The 24,522-nt window shown below is 37.7% G+C and overlaps 2 protein-coding genes across 5 annotated transcripts in view; one reads left to right on the forward strand and one right to left on the reverse strand.

The window, feature by feature from the left end:
* LOC110840124 (uncharacterized) overlaps positions 1-24,522 on the reverse strand; it is a 184,138-nt gene that overhangs the window by 8,429 nt on the left and 151,187 nt on the right. Inside the window, exon 1 of one of the 3 annotated variants that reach the window (XM_087345413.1) lies at positions 661-804. The exons of the other annotated variants lie outside the window; for them this stretch is intronic. Within the exon in view, the coding sequence (XP_087201539.1) occupies positions 661-706 (46 nt within the window). The 5' untranslated portion in view covers positions 707-804. Of the gene's footprint in view, positions 1-660; positions 805-24,522 lie in introns of those variants that run through there. 3 annotated transcript variants of the gene reach the window in all.
* LOC110841002 (uncharacterized) lies at positions 3,679-9,189 on the forward strand. 2 transcript variants are annotated; one of them, XM_022086309.2, is made up of 4 exons: positions 3,679-3,756; positions 3,916-4,200; positions 5,211-5,596; positions 7,325-9,189. In XM_022086309.2, the coding sequence occupies exons 2-4, from the start codon at positions 4,102-4,104 to the stop codon at positions 7,890-7,892; spliced, it is 1,053 nt and encodes a 350-aa protein (XP_021942001.1). In that variant the 5' UTR covers positions 3,679-3,756; positions 3,916-4,101; the 3' UTR covers positions 7,893-9,189. The 2 variants fall into 2 exon arrangements, with proteins under 2 accessions (XP_021942001.1, XP_021942000.1); XM_022086308.2 differs by having other exon boundaries at positions 3,687-4,200.

Raw genomic sequence — 24,522 nt, forward strand, 5'->3', positions numbered from 1 at the left:
TTCTACACACTATCGATTGTATGTATCACCCTTCATTTGTTTATAGGTTTCTAGGAAAAAATCTCTCGATTGTTGCTTAGACACTACCAAGTTGAAGACGGAGCCCAATTTCGTAAATTTCTAAATTTGAAAAAAGTGTTTGAAATCCAGAAGTTGATGTAATTATTAGGAAGCAAGAAGCTCTGTTAAAAGTGATGTGAAATAGGCAACGCCCACTTAATTCTTGCATTCCTACATATACATTCCATGTAATTCTTTTACAAAATGTATTCGTACCAAAATTCTTTACGCGTTCCTTGCCTCTATTCTTGGCGAGTTTCGCTCATTTTCCACATTTATTGTCACTCAGATATTATTAAAAAAAAATATCCAAATAACAATTTGTTTTAAAACTTCGCAATATGTTACTCCAATACACAAAAAAAAATCGGAAAATTATTGTTTTCGCAAATCTTGATCTTTGGTGCTTCAGAATTAGACCTGATGAAACAAAAATACGTCTAAAGAACACTGCAGCTGATTTTTCGTTTCGATTTCTGAAGCTTACGTGAATTTTGAAGTTCCTAACTGATATCATTTTGATATTAAAACAGATTAGCTGTACAATGAACTGCATTAATATTTAATTAGGAATAAATACGTAAGCATTAATATACTTACTAATTTCTTTATGATATCTAGGAATCTTGGACTTCGGCAAGGCCATTCTTTCTCACACAGCTCTTTTAACACTTTTTATACTGTCTATGGGCAGCGTAAGACTTAATAATCTATTGTTCACCAGCTGTTTGTGGGTAACGCATTGTTTATAAATAAACAATCCGTTTCGGGATATATTGTTGCTTATTATTACGTCATAAAACCTCCCCTCCTCAGCCAACGCCGTGGCGTAATCAACAATAGTTTTTAAACAATGTAGTATGCATGTCTGTCCAAAAGAAATTAGAGATGCAAGATGTAATGGGATTCTCTCATTTGCTCTCCTGAATTTTCATGACAAGAATTGTATATCCCTTTCCATAAAGTCCCTGCACACTTCAATACATTTGACAGTAACAAGAGACTGCTCCACGTGCTGATTATATTTCGATTATCGCTGGGACTTAATCTTATATATTATAAAAATTTGTGATTCCTCGTTGTCGTCAATAAATTATGTCATCAACAATGCCGAGTATAAACAAACTCGGCATTGTTGTGGAACACGACAATGCCGAGTACACCACAACAATGCCGAGTTTAGTGTCTTACTCAAGATTTTAAAACGCAACCAACCCCCCCCCCCCCGAAGGGGTTCGTTGCTTTTTAAAAACTTGACCAACCCCTCCGAGAAGCTCCGAAATGAGCGTTCTGCCCTAGTATTCCTCAATTTATGATTGTAGATGATTTACACGTCTCACATATGTTAACAACTTGTTCATGGAAAGATGATATCAGATTTGGAAAAATACTGAAAGACGGCTCTGATTTTTTTTGTGAATTAGTTTTTGTCTTAGGATCAGGCTTTGAGTTTAGATCGGCACGGATGGCTATCATGCATTTACTTTGTAAACAGACTGAATTGTGTATAAGGAAAAAGAGTATCTCAAAAATTGTGTATTGCATGATGTAAAAAGTGTTTAAAAATAAATAAATATATATGTATGTCGAGATAAGACATCTTCAGAGTTTCTTTTACAGACTTCAAGAAAGCTTATGTCTCATGAGAGAAGCATTGAACTGTACAACATTTACACTGTTTTTTAAGGCCTCGCATTGGGTGACCAGTTGTATCTGTTTGTGGTGCAAAGTTAGATGAGCACCAGTTTAAATGTTTATCATGTAGTTATAATATTGTGCCTAAGCTGTCACCCAATTTTACAAAGCAAAGTATGGTTATGTCGAGCAATTAGTCTCCTCAGTGAGATACATGATATGGGATAGGAGCATCAAATCGGACGGAGTTACGAAAAGGAAACATTGGCAAGGTATTGATATTGTAAATCATATAAAGAACGCATTTATACTCACTATCACCATTCTTTGAAGGCATGTGTCTGCGAGATACAGATATAAATAAGAGTATTTGTATGTTTTTGTGACGATGTCTGCGTCACTTTCGAGACTCTCGTATCAATTTTGCAAGTTTATTGATAATTGAATTGCAGTACCATTATTTCACATAAATTTCGATTAATTTTTAATTTGGCAGACCTGGAGCTGCAACTAAAACGTTCCAATGTTGGTATTGACTGTGGTACCAGTATATTCTCTTTGGTCTAAACCTTAATTGTGTAAGTTGATTGGTTATTGTTTTCACGTGTTTCGGGATTCGCGATCTAATTTAAATTCAAATCAATGTTCACTTACAGCGATTAGCAGTTTTCGACTTCTGAGGTCAGACTTAGAGATTGGGACTGGGTTGTGGCGTTTTATTCCGCCATCCAAATTAACTTTCAAATGATTTGAATAGCGCTGTCTGTTCGTACAGCTGATGACGGCATACTATATAACATTCTCGAGCTGTCATGGCGGTGGACGTTGGTGTTATTTGTTTGTGGTGAAGAAAAATCTCATTGTAGGCACATCTCTTCTAAATTTTAAAGTTAACTGATTGAACGGTAAGTGTAACTTTGAGTTATTGTTCCTTAAAACAAACGATAACATTTGAAAGTGCTTATTTGTATGTATAATCTTCTGAATTTGCAGTTCCTCGTGTGGTTGGAGCTGTCTCATATTTTACGTATCTTAACTGAATGCAAGTTCTTAGTTGTGTGTATTTTGTTGTAATATTTTGTATTTATACATTAACTTACTTAAAAATACCAAACAGAATACCGTGAATAAATATATCCAAGCGTCGTCTTGATCTTCACAAAAAGTTTCCGTGCCATGTACATTTTGTTAAAGAATGTAGGACGGAAGCAGTTACATCCCAGTTGCAGCTGAGATGTGTGCTCAGGACTGAATTCAACCTCGGACTTGTTGATTAAAACATATGGGCTTCATCCTCATTAATCAGACACTTGGTCCAGGCAGTACTGATCACTTGCATTAACATAATTTTATATAGTTTATTAAAATGTCTGCAACCCACTCCGTCCTCATCATCATAAACTTTAAAGTTTCTCTCTCTAAATCTTTTCCATCATTTTACAGCGTAGGTTTGTCGTCGCACCTGAGTTTTGGGACTACAGTGTTTCATCTGCCTTCGAATATAAATGTTTATTTGTCAGAAGTTCAATTTTTTAAACTTGGTGTGCATACTTCAGCTATTCTTAATTTTAATATTTGAATTAAATGTTAAATTTGTTTCTGTGTGTCTTGTCTTTTTATTTAATACTCATCTTATCATCCCACATATTTAATTAAAGTTTCACAGTGGGTCTAACTCGAATTACGTAGCCCGCCTTAAAACAGTCGACGAAGGAAGGATTTGTGTCGAAGTCCTTCTACATTATAGATTTCTGTAATATTATGTTATTATACGATGTTAAATAACCGATGCAGTTGGCGCATTGTCGTTAAAACCCTACCATACAGCTATCTACATCACCTACATACATTATTTCGTGAGAAAACTGATTGTTGGAAGTGTAAACTGCGAGACGTGACGTCAGAGCATTGTTGTACAACAATGACTGCTTTACATTGTTGGCTAGCTGTCTCATTGTTGACTCTTAGTAAGTTTCTGTTGTTGTCCAGAGTAGCGAGAAAGTTGAGGACGTGTTTTTGTCTCTCGTGTGATAATCGAATAAAAACCTAACGCATTGAATCGTAAGTCTTAAATATTTAAGTCAGATAATATCATTTAAAAACCAGGAATATTCTGATCACAAAACTCTCGTCGAGATGACCAATTTTATTCGCTTTAACAAGTCAAGAGTGACTAGTGGATTTGGTGGGTCGGATAATGTTGGAGCCTCCGGTCAACAGGAACAGGAAACCTTTGGACTGCACATCACGGACTTGCCGCCAGAGGCGCTGGCTCTCATTTTCGAACAGTGCTCTTACGATGACTTGGCTACACGAGTGAGGCTCGTGTGCAAGCGATTCTGTGACGTCGCCACCTCAGTTCTCAATCGGGGATTCTCGACCTTGGGTCCAAAGATCGATCGAGCTATGAAGGATATCGAACATCGTATTGAACAAGTTCGAACAGAAGAAGAACTTATAGGAATGAATCGAGCTTTCATTGCGCTGATGTTTATGAAGTCTCAGGTAAGAGAGTGGGGGAAAGGTTGAATTCCGGAAATGCCTGATACTTCTGAGTTCAAAATATTTTGTCCTCCCGTCAGATTTCTTAGAAACCTAAAGCCTAACTATACGAAATTGAAATCTTGCCTGTTGTTTTGTATGGGTGTGAAACATGGTCTCTCACTCTGAGGGAGGAACACGGATTGCAGGTGTTTGAGAATCGGATGTTGAGGAGGATATTTGGGCCTAAGAGGGAAGACGATGGGGCGTGGAGGAAACTGCATAATGACGAGCTTGATTATGGACCTTGGGCTTCCATAAGCCATCTAGTTAGTTAGTACCGTATCCGTATAATTCACAATTTCCGAATTCTGAAAAATATATGAAATCTGCTCAGTAAATGTTCTAAGATTTGAAAAGTCAGCTATGTGACATTCATCTGAATGCAAAATACGACACGTAACAGAGATATTAATACTTAAAAAAAAAAATTAATTCACCATTGCAACAATTTAGCGTATATTAATATTATTTATTGTTAACAGAAACAGATTAAGAAGAAGTTCTGTTAAGAACTAACGGTGGCTATAATTGGTGATATTTCTCAATGTTTATGGTGAGGTAATTAAATCGGCCATTTATGTTAATAATTCAACTTTTCTTTATAATTGTCTGCTAAGATCTCAAGAGACGGAATTTTTTCAAACCTCTTTTCGGTATAAAACATCGAATTCGTGCTAGTGTTCCATCAACCTAAGAGTTCGTATGGGCGAAGGAAACGTCTTGTGACTTGTTCACACAAGTTTAATGAAAATCCCTTAGTCGAAAAGAAAGTTTCTTGCAGATTCGGCTACAAACAGCAAAACCACCCAAAGTAACATCGGCTGTTTATTCGTTTATGATTTAACCGACGACGAACCAACTGCGGGGGGTTTTAATCAGCCGCTCCTGCGTGGAATAAGGGTATCAGAATTGCATTTACATGGACCAAGGAAACTGTCTGACAGTTACCCTCTTTGTTTGTTTGTTTGTAGTACAGTCTGCTGACAGCCGTCACCTGGAGGTACGTTTGCAACCCTTACTCCGGTTCCGGACAACTAGCGTGCTTCTACGCAGGCACTCTGCTGGACGAGTTCCTCTCGTTTCTGCGGCTGGCCCACGACTCTCCAGAAGACTTGGAAGTCAATTTGCGTTACGTATATAAAGTAAACGACGTCACAAAACTGATGGTTCCGTGTAGGACGTTCATGAACCACTTCGAGAGAATTACTGAGAAGAAGTTGAACAATGATTATTCCATCTCTGGGGCAAAGTTCATTGACCTTTTCGATTGCTTGCTGTCGGACGATGACAGGACGACCCCGTATGAACAGGCGATTACAGTCAATGGAACGGAATGCCACATCAAGGCTCATTACAGGTAAGGAAGTGAACATTAACTTGGGACCCCGCGATACGGAAATCCTTTTATCAATAAATAACACGCCACATCGCCATCTTCAGTTTCTAATGCGAATTAACAAAACTGTCGGTCTTCAGACACGCGTGGAGGGGGGGAAACAACGCGTGAATACGGAATTTTTGGCTGTGACGATGGAAAATGGACGGAGTTGGCGAAGGATCGTGGCCGGTGACGGGCTTTGGTGTTGTCGGCGTTGGACCTCCGGGTTTCGCTACCAGGGAGTTAGTTAGTTTGTCCGTCTCCAGAGAGCGCAGCGGTGGTGTGGCTGACCTGATTGCGCTCGCAAAATGGTCCAACGCACTGAGGCTGTGAGATTGTATTCATACATTTTAAATTTTGTTATTATTTTGCAGAATATTTTTGAGAAGGCCTCGATTCACTGTTAGGTCCGGTGGCGAAGTCGATTATAAAATGCTCCGCTACAAAACTTGAGCCCCTAAACAGATGTTTTTAGATACTTAAAAGTGGAAGGAACGCACAAAATTGAAGTCTTAAAAGTTTTATTGTAAAAATTCGTCTTTCTCGCCGTGCTGTAATATATTGTTCAATTTCAAACTGTTGCAGTAAGTCACAGTGACTTGTTTAGTCAGAAGTAATCGGGAAACTTATCAAAGAGGCTTGAACACAAATTACGTAAACGCACATTACCAAAACCTACGTTTATCCCAGCCGCGCGCCATCGTCTGATCACTTCTATGGATCGAGCTGTTTCTGTTGTTTATTCTGAACCCCTTTCCTCGATACTGAGCGTGAAATTGCGGATGCAAGAATAAATAACAACGGTTTTCGTGACCGAGATTTTCCTCGCTGACTGTCATGTGAGTGTCGGTAATATCGCCACCGCTATGACCGACTGTCCACTGTTTGGGATTTTTGTTTCTTTGTTCGAAGAAACACAACCGATTGCCGACAGGCACAAAGCACAGCACCTCAACACGAGAAAAGGACACGTTATAAGCACCGCGTTCCTTTAAGTCTGTCTGTCGTGTGTAATCTTCCCCCGTGTCGAAAACCGAATAAGGTATCCAGTGGGCAAAGTGGCCTCTGTCTAGCCCCCCCCCCGCAATAAAAATTTAAGATCGATAATTTCGTAAGTCTTTAACGTATACTTCATTTTGTAAGTCTGATTCCCTGAAAAGACTTTCGTACGTTTCGGACATAAAAAATTTGTTGGAGTGAAAAACGTTGTTCGTTCACTTTTACGTGAGAGGTCCGGTAGACGGTTTTCGCGTATTTTAGAACGCTTTATCAGGTTATGAGGTTCTGCAATCTCGAATAGCATACTGTGATTGTCAGGGCTCTGACACGATATGATAACCCGCTAGCCTGAGTGGTCCATATCTTGGGAGGTGGCAGCCTCCCGATGTCACGAGTTTAGTTGCAAACAGTCATAACATATGTCGCTTGAAAATTATTTGGGCACAACCAGGCACAGAACTTAGACCACGAGCCTGAGCTTCATTGTCGCAAAATATCTCCGAGCTTCGATGCAGTTACAAACAAACTCGTTGGAATCGAGATATCAGGGTAGGGATGTGTGAGGGGAAGTAACAGAGTACATGGGGCCTTCCTCCCATTTGACCTCCTCGTATGACGTAGGCAAAGGTCGCTGGAATTTTACACCCAGTTCAATTCCCTGCACCGAACACGACATAATTATTTAATCTGTGTTTCGGTTTATTACAGGATGCCTAACACGTGGTTCTGTTTCCAACATTCATATGATCATCAATCTAAGATGTGGAACGATGAACAGAGACGTATGTACCTGTGCATGCGCCAACTCATCACTAAAAGGGACCATTTATTCCTGGAGAAAATTCTCTGCGAAAGAAAAGTGCTATTTCGAAAGAGAGGCTCTAGGTTCACATCAAAATGCAGAGTACCTTCTGTTTACCACCAATCTGTAGAGTATGCTGGCTACTTGTTTTATTTTGAAACCGTGGATCGTTCTGCCCACGACTTTGACTTCAATGGTGTAAAAAGTCTAGCCGGTGATACGCCTAAAATGGATCTTAATATTGACATAGAGCTTCACTCACCGTTAGAACTGGCACCTATAAATTATCTGAAACGCTCTGAAGTACAGAGTTTGGACTTCCGCTGTAACCATGTGGGGATGCCACCAGATCCTCTTCTGGTGAATCATGAACCTAAATTCCTTTTGAAAATGACTATAAATTGCCCTGGATCTACTACAAACGACCTACCTTCCACGTTCTACCATATTATAAGCTCTACCAAAGATGATTAAAACATTTTTTTTTACTTTAGAGTATCTCATTACGGACTATGTTTGTTTAGCCCAGTATGGGACACCTTCCGTGACACCACTGCGCACCTACTTCTGCGCATATACCAACTAACCTTACCTAACCTAACCCATCCAGGACGGGGTTTGCTGAGTCAGCAGAAATCGACGTCCTGCGGACCAATTTCACGAATGGATGGTCAGAAATTCCTGAACTTTTGAATGGACGTCATGCCACGTGTAACTTAATACAATTCATAATTCATTATGTCATAAATATTGTAGTAAAGCCGCACGGAGACACCAAAGTCGCGAGGTGGAGCACCGTAAAAACGGCCACGACCATTTCAAGTGTGCTTTATTTAAGCATACTCACGTTTGGCCACATTTATTTGTAGTGGCTACATGTGCGGAAATACCCAACAAGACGCCCAAATTTACAGAATTAAACCAAAAAAATATTTAAGGTGATAATTCAGAAAGTGTGTTCTTTAAAAGCAAGGGCGCGGCACACTCGTACGTGATTAATGGCGCATAGAATAAATCACATCTAAATACACATCCTCAAAATGCACGGAACTGAATGATTTTAGGGCCTTCAGCAATTTAATGATTCCTAAGCGTAGGCAGACTACAAATGCAATTTAACAACTACAATTGAGTAAAAACATACACAAGTGACGTGAGCCAATAGTCCTTCGAAATCAAACTATAAGGTAAACAATGTAAAATCTTTGAAGTGTAAAGCTATGGTGGTAACTCAATCAACAAGATTGTTTTTTAATGTGAGAACATTGAAATATTTTATTGTTTAATATCCCGCAATCGATATTAGAACTCATACGATGCCTTACCACGGACAATTTGCATCAGGTCACTACGAAAAAACTTCGGCGCAGATGACCGATTAAACTAAACTAAGGACATTTGAAATGCCATGTGTGCTCAGAAAAGACGTTTGTACGAGTTAGTATCATGTAAGTCATATACAGATATCGCGTATCTGCAGAAGCTCGACCTATGTAATTTGAGAACATTTATTCTTTATAACGATGACTGGGGTCACTGTAGTAAATACATGTAGTGTAATATAAAATTCAATAAATATTTTAATAAATTCTTTTTCGTGTGACAACATATATAATTCCACAATGAAATATACAATAACATCATATTTAAGTGATAAGTGACTGGTGTACTTGCAATTACTGAAAGTATGTGTCCAATATAACATCCTTGTAAAAAGTTTAAATTAGGTATAAAACTGAAGCCCAGAATATAATATACTTTTTACAGTGAATGAATCGAATTTTTGAGTGCTTAATAATTTACAATTAACCATAACGAGCTCAAGGTGCCCTCACATGCGCACGTCATACGACGGCATTGCGCAACAACGTCTGCGCAGGTGCTCCACTAACCTAACCTAACCTAACCTAACCCAAACCAACCAAAGACGGGGTAACCTGGATCAGTGCAAAATAGTTTCCTGCGCACGAATTTTGGAAAAAGCGAATGGATGCTCAGAAAGCATTCAAATTTTGTACGGATGTCATGCCACAGGTAAGTTAATGATATTCATACTCTATTGTGTCTTATCGCTTTTTAGAAATTCGCACGAAGGCATCAAAGTCGTGAGGTGGAGGATGCGCAAAGTCGGCCACGACCACTTATCAATAACGATATTACGCGCTCACACAATACCCATATAACACTAATAGTGCTTATATGCGTGTAATACATCATAACACGTCTAAAATTATATAATCTTACCACAATAATTATTTCTTGCAAAATTGATGCAGTGTAGATGATGACGCAAATACGTAGCAGATTCATGCGTAACGATGACCCAATCTAACTAACTATAAGTAAGTATCATGTAACGAAAGAATCGGAATAAACATACGTAAACGATAGTACGTCATTTGTTAATATAAATCGCCTCACAAAAAACTCAATATCAATCTCTGGTACATTAATTGCAATGCTTCGTGGGCGCAGAATTCGTGGCGCACGTCATACTTGTGGTAACATATTGGTGTCCTATGTCAAATGTCAACAAAATATATCGAAAATATTGCCTCACATTTACGCGAGGACAAGATGTACAAACACAAAGACGCAGTCTATCGGAAAAATACGGAACCAAACATAAGACGTGCCATCTGTGATGACCTCAATGGAAAGAAATCAATACTTTCGAATCGCATCGAGGACCAATCAGAAGTCAGTCAGTACTGATTCTGTCTTGGAACAGTCGGCTGGTCCAGATTGAATAGTCCCCATTAAACTTCGGTTGGAATTATTTTATTTCGGTCGGTCAGTATCAACGTAAGTTTGTGCTCTAGAAATAGAGTTCTTCGGGAAAATTAACAAGATTAGTTACTACCGTTCAATCACGTATTAACGGGTGCTACCTACAGTGAATCTCAGTGTAAGGATGTCTTCTCGGTGACGTGTGAGAATAGAAACAAGTGAAACACCAATCTAACATAACATGCAAGAATATGTGCGGTTCGCCACATTGAGACATACGACTTCAGTGAAAGGACATTTGCATGCCATGTGTGCTCTGTAAAGACGTTTGTACGAGTTAGTAACATGTAAGTCATATACAGATATCGCGTATCTGCAGAAGCTGGACCTATGTAATTTGAGAACATTTATACTTTATAACGATGACTGGAGTCACTGTAGTATATACATGTAGTGTAATATAAAAATAAATAAATATTTTAATAAATTCTTTATCGTGTGACAATATATATTCTTCCACAATGAAATATTCAATAACATCATATTTAAGTGATAAGTTTATTGGTTTACTTGCAATTCCCGAAAGTATTTGTCCAATAAAATATCCTTGTAAAAAAATTAAATTAGGTATGAAAGTGAAGCCCAGAATATAATATACTTTTTAAAGTGAATTAATCGAATTTTCGAGTGTTTAATAATTTACAATTAACCATATAGAGCTCAAGGTGCCCTCACATGCGCACGTCATAAGACTGCACTGCGCAACAACGTCTGCGCAGGTGCCCCACTAACCTAACCTAACCTAACCCAAACCAACCAAGACGGGGTAACCTGGATCAGTGCAAAATAGTTTCCTGCGCACGAATTTTGGAAAAAGCGAATGGATGCTCAGAAAGCATTGAAATTTTGTATGGATGTCATGCCACAGGTAAGTTAATCATATGTATACTCTATTATGTCTTATCGCTTTTTAGAAATTCGCACGAAGGCATCAAAGTCGTGAGGTGGAGGATGCGCAAAGTAAGCCACGACCACTTATCAATAACCATATTACGCGCTCACACAATCCCCATATAACACAAATAGTGCTTATATGCGTGTAATACATCATAACACGTCTAAAATTACATAATCTTTCCACAATAATTATTTCTTGCAAAACTGATGCATTGTAGATGTTGACGCAAATACGTAGCAGATTCATGCGTAACGATGACCCAATCTAACTCACTATAAATAAGTATCACGTAACGAAAGAATCGGAATAAACATACGCAAATGATAGTACGTCATTTATTAATATAAATCGCCTCACATAAAAACTGAATATAAATCTCTGGTACATTAATTGCAATGCTTGGTGGGCGCGGAATTCGTGGCGCACGTCATACTTGTGGTAACATATTGGTGTCCTATGTCAAATGCCAACAAAATATATCGAAAATATTGCCTCACATTTACTCGAGGACACGATGCACAAACACAAAGACGCAGTCTATCGGAAAAATACGGAACCAAAGATAAGACGTGCCATCTGTGATGACCTCAATGGAAAGAAATCAATACTTTCGAATGGCATCGTGGACCAATCAGAAGTCAGTCAGTACTGATTCTGTCTTGGAACAGTCGGCTGGTCCCGATTGAATAGTCGTCATTAAACTACGGTTGGAATTATTTGATTTCGGTCGGTCAGTATCAACATAATTTTGTGCTCTAGAAATAGAGTTCTTAAGGACCATTAACAAGATTAATTACCACCGTTCAATCACGTATTAACGGGTGCTACCTACAGTGAATCTCAGTGTAAGGATGTCTTCTCGGTGACTTGTGAGAATAGAAACAAGTGAAATACCAATCCAACATAACAAGCAAGAATAAGTGAAGTTCGACACATTGAGACATACGACTTCAGTGAAGGGACATTTGCATGCGATGTGTGCTCTGTAAAGACGTTTGTACGAGTTAGTAACATGTAAGTCATATACAGATATCGCGTACCTGCAGAAGCTGGACCTATGTAATTTGAGAACATTTATTCTTTATAACGATGACTGGGGTCACTGTAGTAAATACATGTAGTGTAATATAAAATTAAATAAATATTTTAATAAATTCTTTTTCGTGTGACACTATATATACTTCCACAATGAAATATTCAATAACATCATATTTAAGTGATAAGTGATTGGTGTACTTGCAATTCGTGAAAGTATGTGTAAAATAAAATATCCTTGTAAAAAAATTAAATTAGGTATGAAAGTGAAGCCCAGAATATAATATACTTTTTAAAGTGAATGAATCGAATTCTTGTGTGTTTAATAATTTACAATTAACCATAACGAGCTCAAGGTGCCCTCACATAAACACGTCATACGACTGCATGCGCAACAACGTTCTCACAGGTGCCCCACTAACCTAACCTAACCTAACCCAAACCAACCAAGACGGGGTAACCTGGATCAGTGCAAAATAGTTTCCTGCGCACGAATTTTGGAAAAAGCGAATGGATGCTCAGAAAGCATTGAAATTTTGTATGGATGTCATGCCACAGGTAAGTTAATCATATGCATACTCTATTGTGTCTTATCGCTCTGTAGAAATTCGCACGAAGGCATCAAAGTCGTGAGGTGGAGGATGCGCAAAGTCGGCCACGACCACTTATCAATAACGATATTACGCGCTCAAACAATCCCCATATAACACAAATAGTGCTTATATGCGTGTAATACATCATAACACGTCTAAAATAACATAATATTTCCACAATAATTACTTCTTGCAAAACTGATTCATTGTAGATGTTGACGCAAATACGTAGCAGATTCATGCGTAACGATGACCCAATCTAACTCACTATAAACAAGTATCACGTAACGAAAGAATCGGAATAAACATACGCAAATGATAGTACGTCATTTCTTAATATAAATAGCCGAACAAAAAACTGAATATAAATCTCTGGTACATTAATTGCAATGCTTGGTGGGCGAGGAATTCGTGGCGCACGTCATACTTGTGGTAACATATTGGTGTCCTATGTCAAATGTCAACAAAATATATAGAAAATATTGCCTCACATTTACTCGAAGAACACGACGTACAAACACAAAGACGCAGTCTATCGGAAAAATACGGAACCAAAGATAAGACGTGCCATCTGTGATGACCTCAATGGAAAGAAATCAATACTTTCGAATCGCATCGAGGACCAATCAGAAGTCAGTCAGTACTGATTCTGTCTTGGAACAGTCGGCTGGTCCCGATTGAATAGTCGTCATTAAACTACGGTTGGAATTATTTGATTTCGGTCGGTCAGTATCAACGTAATTTTGTGCTCTAGAAATAGAGTTCTTAAGGACCATTAACAAGATTAATTACCACCGTTAAATCACGTATTAACGGGTGCTACCTACAGTGAATCTCAGTGTAAGGATGTCTTCTCGGTGACTTGTGAGAATAGAAACAAGTGAAATACCAATCCAACATAACAAGCAAGAATAAGTGAAGTTCGACACATTGAGACATACGACTTCAGTGAAGGGACATTTGCATGCGATGTGTGCTCTGTAAAGACGTTTGTACGAGTTAGTAACATGTAAGTCATATACAGATATCGCGTACCTGCAGAAGCTGGACCTATGTAATTTGAGAACATTTATTCTTTATAACGATGACTGGGGTCACTGTAGTAAATACATGTAGTGTAATATAAAATTAAATAAATATTTTAATAAATTCTTTTTCGTGTGACACTATATATACTTCCACAATGAAATATTCAATAACATCATATTTAAGTGATAAGTGATTGGTGTACTTGCAATTCCTGAAAGTATGTGTAAAATAAAATATCCTTGTAAAAAAATTAAATTAGGTATGAAAGTGAAGCCCAGAATATAATATACTTTTTAAAGTGAATGAATCGAATTCTTGTGTGTTTAATAATTTACAATTAACCATAACGAGCTCAAGGTGCCCTCACATAAACACGTCATACGACTTCATGCGCAACAACGTTCTCACAGGTGCCCCACTAACCTAACCTAACCTAACCCAAACCAACCAAGACGGGGTAACCTGGATCAGTGCAAAATAGTTTCCTGCGCACGAATTTTGGAAAAAGCGAATGGATGCTCAGATAGCATTGAAATTTTGTATGGATGTCATGCCACAGGTAAGTTAATCATATGCATACTCTATTGTGTCTTATCGCTTTGTAGAAATTCGCACGAAGGCATCAAAGTCGTGAGGTGGAGGATGCGCAAAGTCGGCCACGACCACTTATCAATAACGATATTACGCGCTCAAACAATCCCCATATAACACAAATAGTGCTTATATGCGTGTAATACATCATAACACGTCTAAAATAACATAATATTTCCACAATAATTACTTCTTGCAAAACTGATTCATTGTAGATGTTGACGCAAATACGTAGCAGATTCATGCGTAACGATGACCCAATCTAACTCACTATAAACAAGTATCACGTAACGAAAGAATCGGAATAAACATACACAAATGATAGTACGTCATTTCTTAATATAAATAGCCGAACAAAAAACTGAATATAAATCTCTGGTACATTAATTGCAATGCTTGGTGGGCGAGGAATTCGTGGCGCACGTCATACTTGTGGTAACATATTGGTGTCCTATGTCAAATGTCAACAAAATATATAGAAAATATTGCCTCACATTTACTCGAAGAACACGACGTACAAACACAAAGACGCAGTCTATCGGAAAAATACGGAACCAAAGATAAGACGTGCCATCTGTGATGACCTCAATGGAAAGAAATCAATACTTTCGAATCGCATCGAGGACCAATCAGAAGTCAGTCAGTACTGATTCTGTCTTGGAACAGTCGGCTGGTCCCGATTGAATAGTCGTCATTAAACTACGGTTGGAATTATTTGATTTCGGTCGGTCAGTATCAACGTAATTTTGTGCTCTAGAAATAGAGTTCTTAAGGACCATTAACAAGATTAATTACCACCGTTAAATCACGTATTAACGGGTGCTACCTACAGTGAATCTCAGTGTAAGGATGTCTTCTCGGTGACGTGTGAGAATAGAAACAAGTGAAACACCAATCTAACATAACATGCAAGAATATGTGCGGTTCGCCACATTGAGACATACGACTTCAGTGAAAGGACATTTGCATGCCATGTGTGCTCAATAAAGACGTTTTTACCAGTTAGTAACACGTAAATCAGATAGAGATATCGCGTATCTGCAGAAGCTCGACCTATGTAATTTGAGAACATTTATACTTTATAACGATGACTGGGGTCACTGTAATAAATACATGTAGTGTAATATCAAATTAAATAAATATTTTAATAAATTCTTTTTCGTGTGACAATATATATACTTCCACAATGAAATATTCAATAACATCATATTTAAGTGATAAGTGATTGGTGTACTTGCAATTCCTGAAAGTATGTGTCCAATAAAATATCCTTCTAAAAAATTAAATTACGTATGAAAGTGAAGCCCAGAATATAATATACTTTTTAAAGTAAATGAATCGAATTTTTGAGTGTTTAATAATTTACAATTAACCATAACGAGCTCAAGGTGCCCTCACATGCGCACGTCATACGACTGCACTGCGCAACAACGTCTGCGCAGGTGCCACACAAACCTAACCTAACCTAACCCAAACCAACCAAGACGGGGTAACCTGGATCAGTGCAAAATAGTTTCCTGCGCACGAATTTTGGAAAAAGCGAATGGATGCTCAGAAAGCATTGAAATTTTGTATGGATGTCATGCCACAGGTAAGTTAATCATATGTATACTCTATTATGTCTTATCGCTTTTTAGAAATTCGCACGAAGGCATCAAAGTCGTGAGGTGGAGGATGCGCAAAGTAAGCCACGACCACTTATCAATAACCATATTACGCGCTCACACAATCCCCATATAACACAAATAGTGCTTATATGCGTGTAATACATCATAACACGTCTAAAATTACATAATCTTTCCACAATAATTATTTCTTGCAAAACTGATGCATTGTAGATGTTGACGCAAATACGTAGCAGATTCATGCGTAACGATGACCCAATCTAACTCACTATAAATAAGTATCACGTAACGAAAGAATCGGAATAAACATACGCAAATGATAGTACGTCATTTATTAATATAAATCGCCTCACATAAAAACTGAATATAAATCTCTGGTACATTAATTGCAATGCTTGGTGGGCGCGGAATTCGTGGCGCACGTCATACTTGTGGTAACATATTGGTGTCCTATGTCAAATGCCAACAAAATATATCGAAAATATTGCCTCACATTTACTCGAGGACACGATGCACAAACACAAAGACGCAGTCTATCGGAAAAATACGGAACCAAAGATAAGACGTGCCATCTGTGATGACCTCAATGGAAAGAAATCAATACTTTCGAATGGCATCGTGGACCAATCAGAAGTCAGTCAGTACTGATTCTGTCTTGGAACAGTCGGCTGGTCCCGATTGAATAGTCGTCATTAAACTACGGTTGGAATTATTTGATTTCGGTCGGTCAGTATCAACATAATTTTGTGCTCTAGAAATAGAGTTCTTAAGGACCATTAACAAGATTAATTACCACCGTTCAATCACGTATTAACGGGTGCTACCTACAGTGAATCTCAGTGTAAGGATGTCTTCTCGGTGACTTGTGAGAATAGAAACAAGTGAAATACCAATCCAACATAACAAGCAAGAATAAGTGAAGTTCGACACATTGAGACATACGACTTCAGTGAAGGGACATTTGCATGCGATGTGTGCTCTGTAAAGACGTTTGTACGAGTTAGTAACATGTAAGTCATATACAGATATCGCGTACCTGCAGAAGCTGGACCTATGTAATTTGAGAACATTTATTCTTTATAACGATGACTGGGGTCACTGTAGTAAATACATGTAGTGTAATATAAAATTAAATAAATATTTTAATAAATTCTTTTTCGTGTGACACTATATATACTTCCACAATGAAATATTCAATAACATCATATTTAAGTGATAAGTGATTGGTGTACTTGCAATTCGTGAAAGTATGTGTAAAATAAAATATCCTTGTAAAAAAATTAAATTAGGTATGAAAGTGAAGCCCAGAATATAATATACTTTTTAAAGTGAATGAATCGAATTCTTGTGTGTTTAATAATTTACAATTAACCATAACGAGCTCAAGGTGCCCTCACATAAACACGTCATACGACTGCATGCGCAACAACGTTCTCACAGGTGCCCCACTAACCTAACCTAACCTAACCCAAACCAACCAAGACGGGGTAACCTGGATCAGTGCAAAATAGTTTCCTGCGCACGAATTTTGGAAAAAGCGAATGGATGCTCAGAAAGCATTGAAATTTTGTATGGATGTCATGCCACAGGTAAGTTAATCATATGCATACTCTATTGTGTCTTATCGCTCTGTAGAAATTCGCACGAAGGCATCAAAGTCGTGAGGTGGAGGATGCGCAAAGTCGGCCACGACCACTTATCAATAACGATATTACGCGCTCAAACAATCCCCATATAACACAAATAGTGCTTATATGCGTGTAATACATCATAACACGTCTAAAATAACATAATATTTCCACAATAATTACTTCTTGCAAAACTGATTCATTGTAGATGTTGACGCAAATACGTAGCAGATTCATGCGTAACGATGACCCAATCTAACTCACTATAAACAAGTATCACGTAACGAAAGAATCGGAATAAACATACGCAAATGATAGTACGTCATTTCTTAATATAAATAGCCGAACAAAAAACTGAATATAAATCTCTGGTACATTAATTGCAATGCTTGGTGGGCGAGGAATTCGTGGCGCACGTCATACTTGTGGTAACATATTGGTGTCCTATGTCAAATGTCAACAAAATATATAGAAAATATTGCCTCACATTTACTCGAAGAACACGACGTACAAACACAAAGACGCAGTCTATCGGAAAAATACGGAACCAAAGATAAGACGTGCCATCTGTGATGACCTCAATGGAAAGAAATCAATACTTTCGAATCGCATCGAGGACCAATCAGAAGTCAGTCAGTACTGATTCTGTCTTGGAACAGTCGGCTGGTCCCGATTGAATAGTCGTCATTAAACTACGGTTGGAATTATTTGATTTCGGTCGGTCAGTATCAACGTAATTTTGTGCTCTAGAAATAGAGTTCTTAAGGACCATTAACAAGATTAATTACCACCGTTAAATCACGTATTAACGGGTGCTACCTACAGTGAATCTCAGTGTAAGGATGTCTTCTCGGTGACTTGTGAGAATAGAAACAAGTGAAATACCAATCCAACATAACAAGCAAGAATAAGTGAAGTTCGACACATTGAGACATACGACTTCAGTGAAGGGACATTTGCATGCGATGTGTGCTCTGTAAAGACGTTTGTACGAGTTAGTAACATGTAAGTCATATACAGATATCGCGTACCTGCAGAAGCTGGACCTATGTAATTTGAGAACATTTATTCTTTATAACGATGACTGGGGTCACTGTAGTAAATACATGTAGTGTAATATAAAATTAAATAAATATTTTAATAAATTCTTTTTCGTGTGACACTATATATACTTCCACAATGAAATATTCAATAACATCATATTTAAGTGATAAGTGATTGGTGTACTTGCAATTCCTGAAAGTATGTGTAAAATAAAATATCCTTGTAAAAAAATTAAATTAGGTATGAAAGTGAAGCCCAGAATATAATATACTTTTTAAAGTGAATGAATCGAATTCTTGTGTGTTTAATAATTTACAATTAACCATAACGAGCTCAAGGTGCCCTCACATAAACACGTCATACGACTTCATGCGCAACAACGTTCTCACAGGTGCCCCACTAACCTAACCTAACCTAACCCAAACCAACCAAGACGGGGTAACCTGGATCAGTGCAAAATAGTTTCCTGCGCACGAATTTTGGAAAAAGCGAATGGATGCTCAGAAAGCATTGAAATTTTGTATGGATGTCATGCCACAGGTAAGTTAATCATATGCATACTCTATTGTGTCTTATCGCTTTGTAGAAATTCGCACGAAGGCATCAAAGTCGTGAGGTGGAGGATGCGCAAAGTCGGCCACGACCACTTATCAATAACGATATTACGCGCTCAAACAATCCCCATATAACACAAATAGTGCTTATATGCGTGTAATACATCATAACACGTCTAAAATAACATAATATTTCCACAATAATTACTTCTTGCAAAACTGATTCATTGTAGATGTTGACGCAAATACGTAGCAGATTCATGCGTAACGATGACCCAATCTAACTCACTATAAACAAGTATCACGTAACGAAAGAATCGGAATAAACATACACAAATGATAGTACGTCATTTCTTAATATAAATAGCCGAACAAAAAACTGAATATAAATCTCTGGTACATTAATTGCAATGCTTGGTGGGCGAGGAATTCGTGGCGCACGTCATACTTGTGGTAACATATTGGTGTCCTATGTCAAATGTCAACAAAATATATAGAAAATATTGCCTCACATTTACTCGAAGAACACGACGTACAAACACAAAGACGCAGTCTATCGGAAAAATACGGAACCAAAGATAAGACGTGCCATCTGTGATGACCTCAATGGAAAGAAATCAATACTTTCGAATCGCATCGAGGACCAATCAGAAGTCAGTCAGTACTGATTCTGTCTTGGAACAGTCGGCTGGTCCCGATTGAATAGTCGTCATTAAACTACGGTTGGAATTATTTGATTTCGGTCGGTCAGTATCAACGTAATTTTGTGCTCTAGAAATAGAGTTCTTAAGGACCATTAACAAGATTAATTACCACCGTTAAATCACGTATTAACGGGTGCTACCTACAGTGAATCTCAGTGTAAGGATGTCTTCTCGGTGACGTGTGAGAATAGAAACAAGTGAAACACCAATCTAACATAACATGCAAGAATATGTGCGGTTCGCCACATTGAGACATACGACTTCAGTGAAAGGACATTTGCATGCCATGTGTGCTCAATAAAGACGTTTTTACCAGTTAGTAACACGTAAATCAGATAGAGATATCGCGTATCTGCAGAAGCTCGACCTATGTAATTTGAGAACATTTATACTTTATAACGATGACTGGGGTCACTGTAATAAATACATGTAGTGTAATATCAAATTAAATAAATATTTTAATAAATTCTTTTTCGTGTGACAATATATATACTTCCACAATGAAATATTCAATAACATCATATTTAAGTGATAAGTGATTGGTGTACTTGCAATTCCTGAAAGTATGTGTCCAATAAAATATCCTTCTAAAAAATTAAATTACGTATGAAAGTGAAGCCCAGAATATAATATACTTTTTAAAGTAAATGAATCGAATTTTTGAGTGTTTAATAATTTACAATTAACCATAACGAGCTCAAGGTGCCCTCACATGCGCACGTCATACGACTGCACTGCGCAACAACGTCTGCGCAGGTGCCACACAAACCTAACCTAACCTAACCCAAACCAACCAAGACGGGGTAACCTGGATCAGAGCAAAATAGTTTCCTGCGCACGAATTTTGGAAAAAGCGAATGGATGCTCAGAAAGCATTCAAATTTTGTATGGATGTCATGCCACAGGTAAGTTAATCATATGCATACTCTATTGTGTCTTATCGCTTTTTAGAAATTCGCACGAAGGCATCAACGTCGTGAGGTGGAGGATGCGCAAAGTCGGCCACGAACACTTATCAATAACGATATTACGCGCTCACACAATCCCCATATAACACAAATAGTGCTTATATGCGTGTAATACATCATAACACGTCTAAAATAACATAATATTTCCACAATAATTACTTCTTGCAAAACTGATTCATTGTAGATGTTGACGCAAATACGTAGCAGATTCATGCGTAACGATGACCCATCTAACTAACTATAAATAAGTATCATGTAACGAAAGAATCGGAATAAACATACGTAAACGATAGTACGTCATTTATTAATATAAATCGCCTCACAAAAAACTCAATATAAATCTCTGGTACATTAATTGCAATGCTTGGTGGGCGCGGAATTCGTGGCGCACGTCATACTTGTGGTAACATATTGGTGTCCTATGTCAAATGCCAAAAAAATATATCGAAAATATTGCCTCACATTTACTCGAGGACACGATGCACAAACACAAAGACGCAGTCTATCGGAAAAGTACGGAACCAAACATAAGAAGTGCCATCTGTGATGACCTCAATGGAAAGAAATCAATACTTTCGAATGCCATCGAGGACCAATCAGAAGTCAGTCAGTACTGATTCTGTCTTGGAACAGTCGGCTGGTCCAGATTGAATAGTCCTAATTAAACTACGGTTGGAATTATTTTATTTCGGTCGTCAGTATCAACGTAAGTTTGTGCTCTAAAAATAGAGTTCTTCGGGACCATTAACAAGATTAGTTACTACCGTTCAATCACGTATTAACGGGTGCTACCTACAGTGAATCTCAGTGTAACGATGTCTTCTCGGTGACGTGTGAGAATAGAAACAAGTGAAACACCAATCCAACATAACATGCAAGAATATGTGCGGTTCGCCACATTGAGACATACGACTTCAGTGAAAGGACATTTGCATGCCATGTGTGCTCTGTAAAGACGTTTGTACGAGTTAGTAACATGTAAGTCATATACAGATATCGCGTATCTGCAGAAGCTGGACCTATGTAATTTGAGAACATTTATACTTTATAACGATGACTGGAGTCACTGTAGTAAATACATGTAGTGTAATATAAAAATAAATAAATATTTTAATAAATTCTTTATCGTGTGACAATATATATTCTTCCACAATGAAATATTCAATAACATCATATTTAAGTGATAAGTTTATTGGTTTACTTGCAATTCCCGAAAGTATTTGTCCAATAAAATATCCTTGTAAAAAAATTAAATTAGGTATGAAAGTGAAGCCCAGAATATAATATACTTTTTAAAGTGAATTAATCGAATTTTCGAGTGTTTAATAATTTACAATTAACCATATAGAGCTCAAGGTGCCCTCACATGCGCACGTCATAAGACTGCACTGCGCAACAACGTCTGCGCAGGTGCCCCACTAACCTAACCTAACCTAACCCAAACCAACCAAGACGGGGTAACCTGGATCAGTGCAAAATAGTTTCCTGCGCACGAATTTTGGAAAAAGCGAATGGATGCTCAGAAAGCATTCAAATTTTGTATGGATGTCATGCCACAGGTAAGTTAATCATATGTATACTCTATTATGTCTTATCGCTTTTTAGAAATTCGCACGAAGGCATCAAAGTCGTGAGGTGGAGGATGCGCAAAGTAAGCCACGACCACTTATCAATAACCATATTACGCGCTCACACAATCCCCATATAACACAAATAGTGCTTATATGCGTGTAATACATCATAACACGTCTAAAATTACATAATCTTTCCACAATAATTATTTCTTGCAAAACTGATGCATTGTAGATGTTGACGCAAATACGTAGCAGATTCATGCGTAACGATGACCCAATCTAACTCACTATAAATAAGTATCACGTAACGAAAGAATCGGAATAAACATACGTAAATGATAGTACGTCATTTATTAATATAAATCGCCTCACATAAAAACTGAATATAAATCTCTGGTACATTAATTGCAATGCTTGGTGGGCGCGGAATTCGTGGCGCACGTCATACTTGTGGTAACATATTGGTGTCCTATGTCAAATGCCAACAAAATATATCGAAAATATTGTCTCACATTTACTCGAGGACACGACGTACAAACACAAAGACGCAGTCTATCGGAAAAATACGGAACAAAAGATAAGATGTGATGACCTCAATGGAAAGAAATCAATACTTTCGAATGGCATCGAGGACCAATCAGAAGTCAGTCAGTACTGATTCTGTCTTGGAACAGTCGGCTGGTCCAGATTGAATAGTACCCATTAAACTACGATTGGAATTATTTTATTTCGGTCGGTCAGTATCAACGTAAGTTTGTGCTCTAGAAATAGAGTTCTTAAGGACCATTAACAAGATTAATTACCACCGTTCAATCACGTATTAACGGGTGCTACCTACAGTGAATCTCAGTGTAAGGATGTCTTCTCGGTGACGTGTGAGAATAGAAACAAGTGAAACACCAATCTAACATAACATGCAAAAATATGTGCGGTTCGCCACATTGAGACATACGACTTCAGTGAAAGGACATTTGCATGCCATGTGTGCTCAATAAAGACGTTTTTACCAGTTAGTAACACGTAAATCATATACAGATATCGCGTATCTGCAGAAGCTCGACCTATGTAATTTGAGAACATTTATTCTTTATAACGATGACTGGGGTCACTGTAGTAATTACATGTAGTGTAATATAAAATTAAATAAAATTTTTAATAAATTCTTCGTGTGACAACATACATACTTCCACAATGAAATATTCAATAACATCATATTTAAGTGATAAGTGATTGGTGTACTTGAAATTACTGAAAGTATGTGTCCAATAAAATATCCTTGTTAAAAAATTAAATTAGGTATGAAAGTGAAGCCCAGAATATAATATACTTTTTAAAGCGACGTAATCGAATTTTTGAGTGTTTAATAATTTACAATTAACCATAACGAGCTCAAGGTGCACTCACATGCGCACGTCATACGACTGCACTGCGCACCAGCGTCTGCGCAGGTGCCCCACTAACCTAACCTAACCTAACCTAACCTAACCCAAACCAACCAAAACGGGGTAATCTCGATCAGTGCAGAATGGTTTCCTGCGCACGAATTTTGGAAAAAGCGAATGGATGCTCAGAAATTATTGAAATTTTGTATGGACGTCATGCCACAGGTAAGTTAATGATATTCATACTCTACTATGTCTTATTGCTTTTTATAAATACGTACGAAGGCATCAAAGTCGTGAGGTGGAGGATGCGCAAAGGCGGCCACGACCACTTATCAATAACGATATTACGCGCTCACACAATCCCCATCTAACACAAATAGTGCTTATATGCGTGTAATACATCATAACACGTCTAAAATTACATAATATTTCCACGAGAATTATTTCTTGCAAAACTGATGCAGTGTAGATGTTGACGCAAATACGTAGCAGAGTCATGTGTAACGATGACCCAATCTAACTCACTATAAATAAGTATCATGTAACAAAAGAATCGGAATAAACATACGTGAATGATAGTACGTCATTTATTAATATAAATCGCCTCACAAAAAAACTGAATATAAATCTCTGGCACATTAAATGCAATGCTTCGTGGGCGCAGAATTCGTGGCGCACGTCAAACT

Source organism: Zootermopsis nevadensis, unplaced genomic scaffold (assembly GCF_977971745.1).
Source record: "Zootermopsis nevadensis isolate Lab colony 2312 unplaced genomic scaffold, Znev_1.0 Znev_ptg000009l, whole genome shotgun sequence".
Lineage (NCBI taxonomy): Eukaryota > Metazoa > Arthropoda > Insecta > Blattodea > Termopsidae > Zootermopsis > Zootermopsis nevadensis.

Excerpts from the sequence above, each read along its gene's own strand:
- LOC110841002 (XM_022086308.2), top strand. The coding sequence starts at position 3,832 with ATGACCAATTTTATTCGCTTTAACAAGTCAAGAGTGACTAGTGGATTT. Across the intron at positions 4,201-5,210 it reads TGATGTTTATGAAGTCTCAG|TACAGTCTGCTGACAGCCGT; the intron begins GTAAGAGAGTGG and ends GTTTGTTTGTAG. Across the intron at positions 5,597-7,324 it reads CACATCAAGGCTCATTACAG|GATGCCTAACACGTGGTTCT; the intron begins GTAAGGAAGTGA and ends GGTTTATTACAG.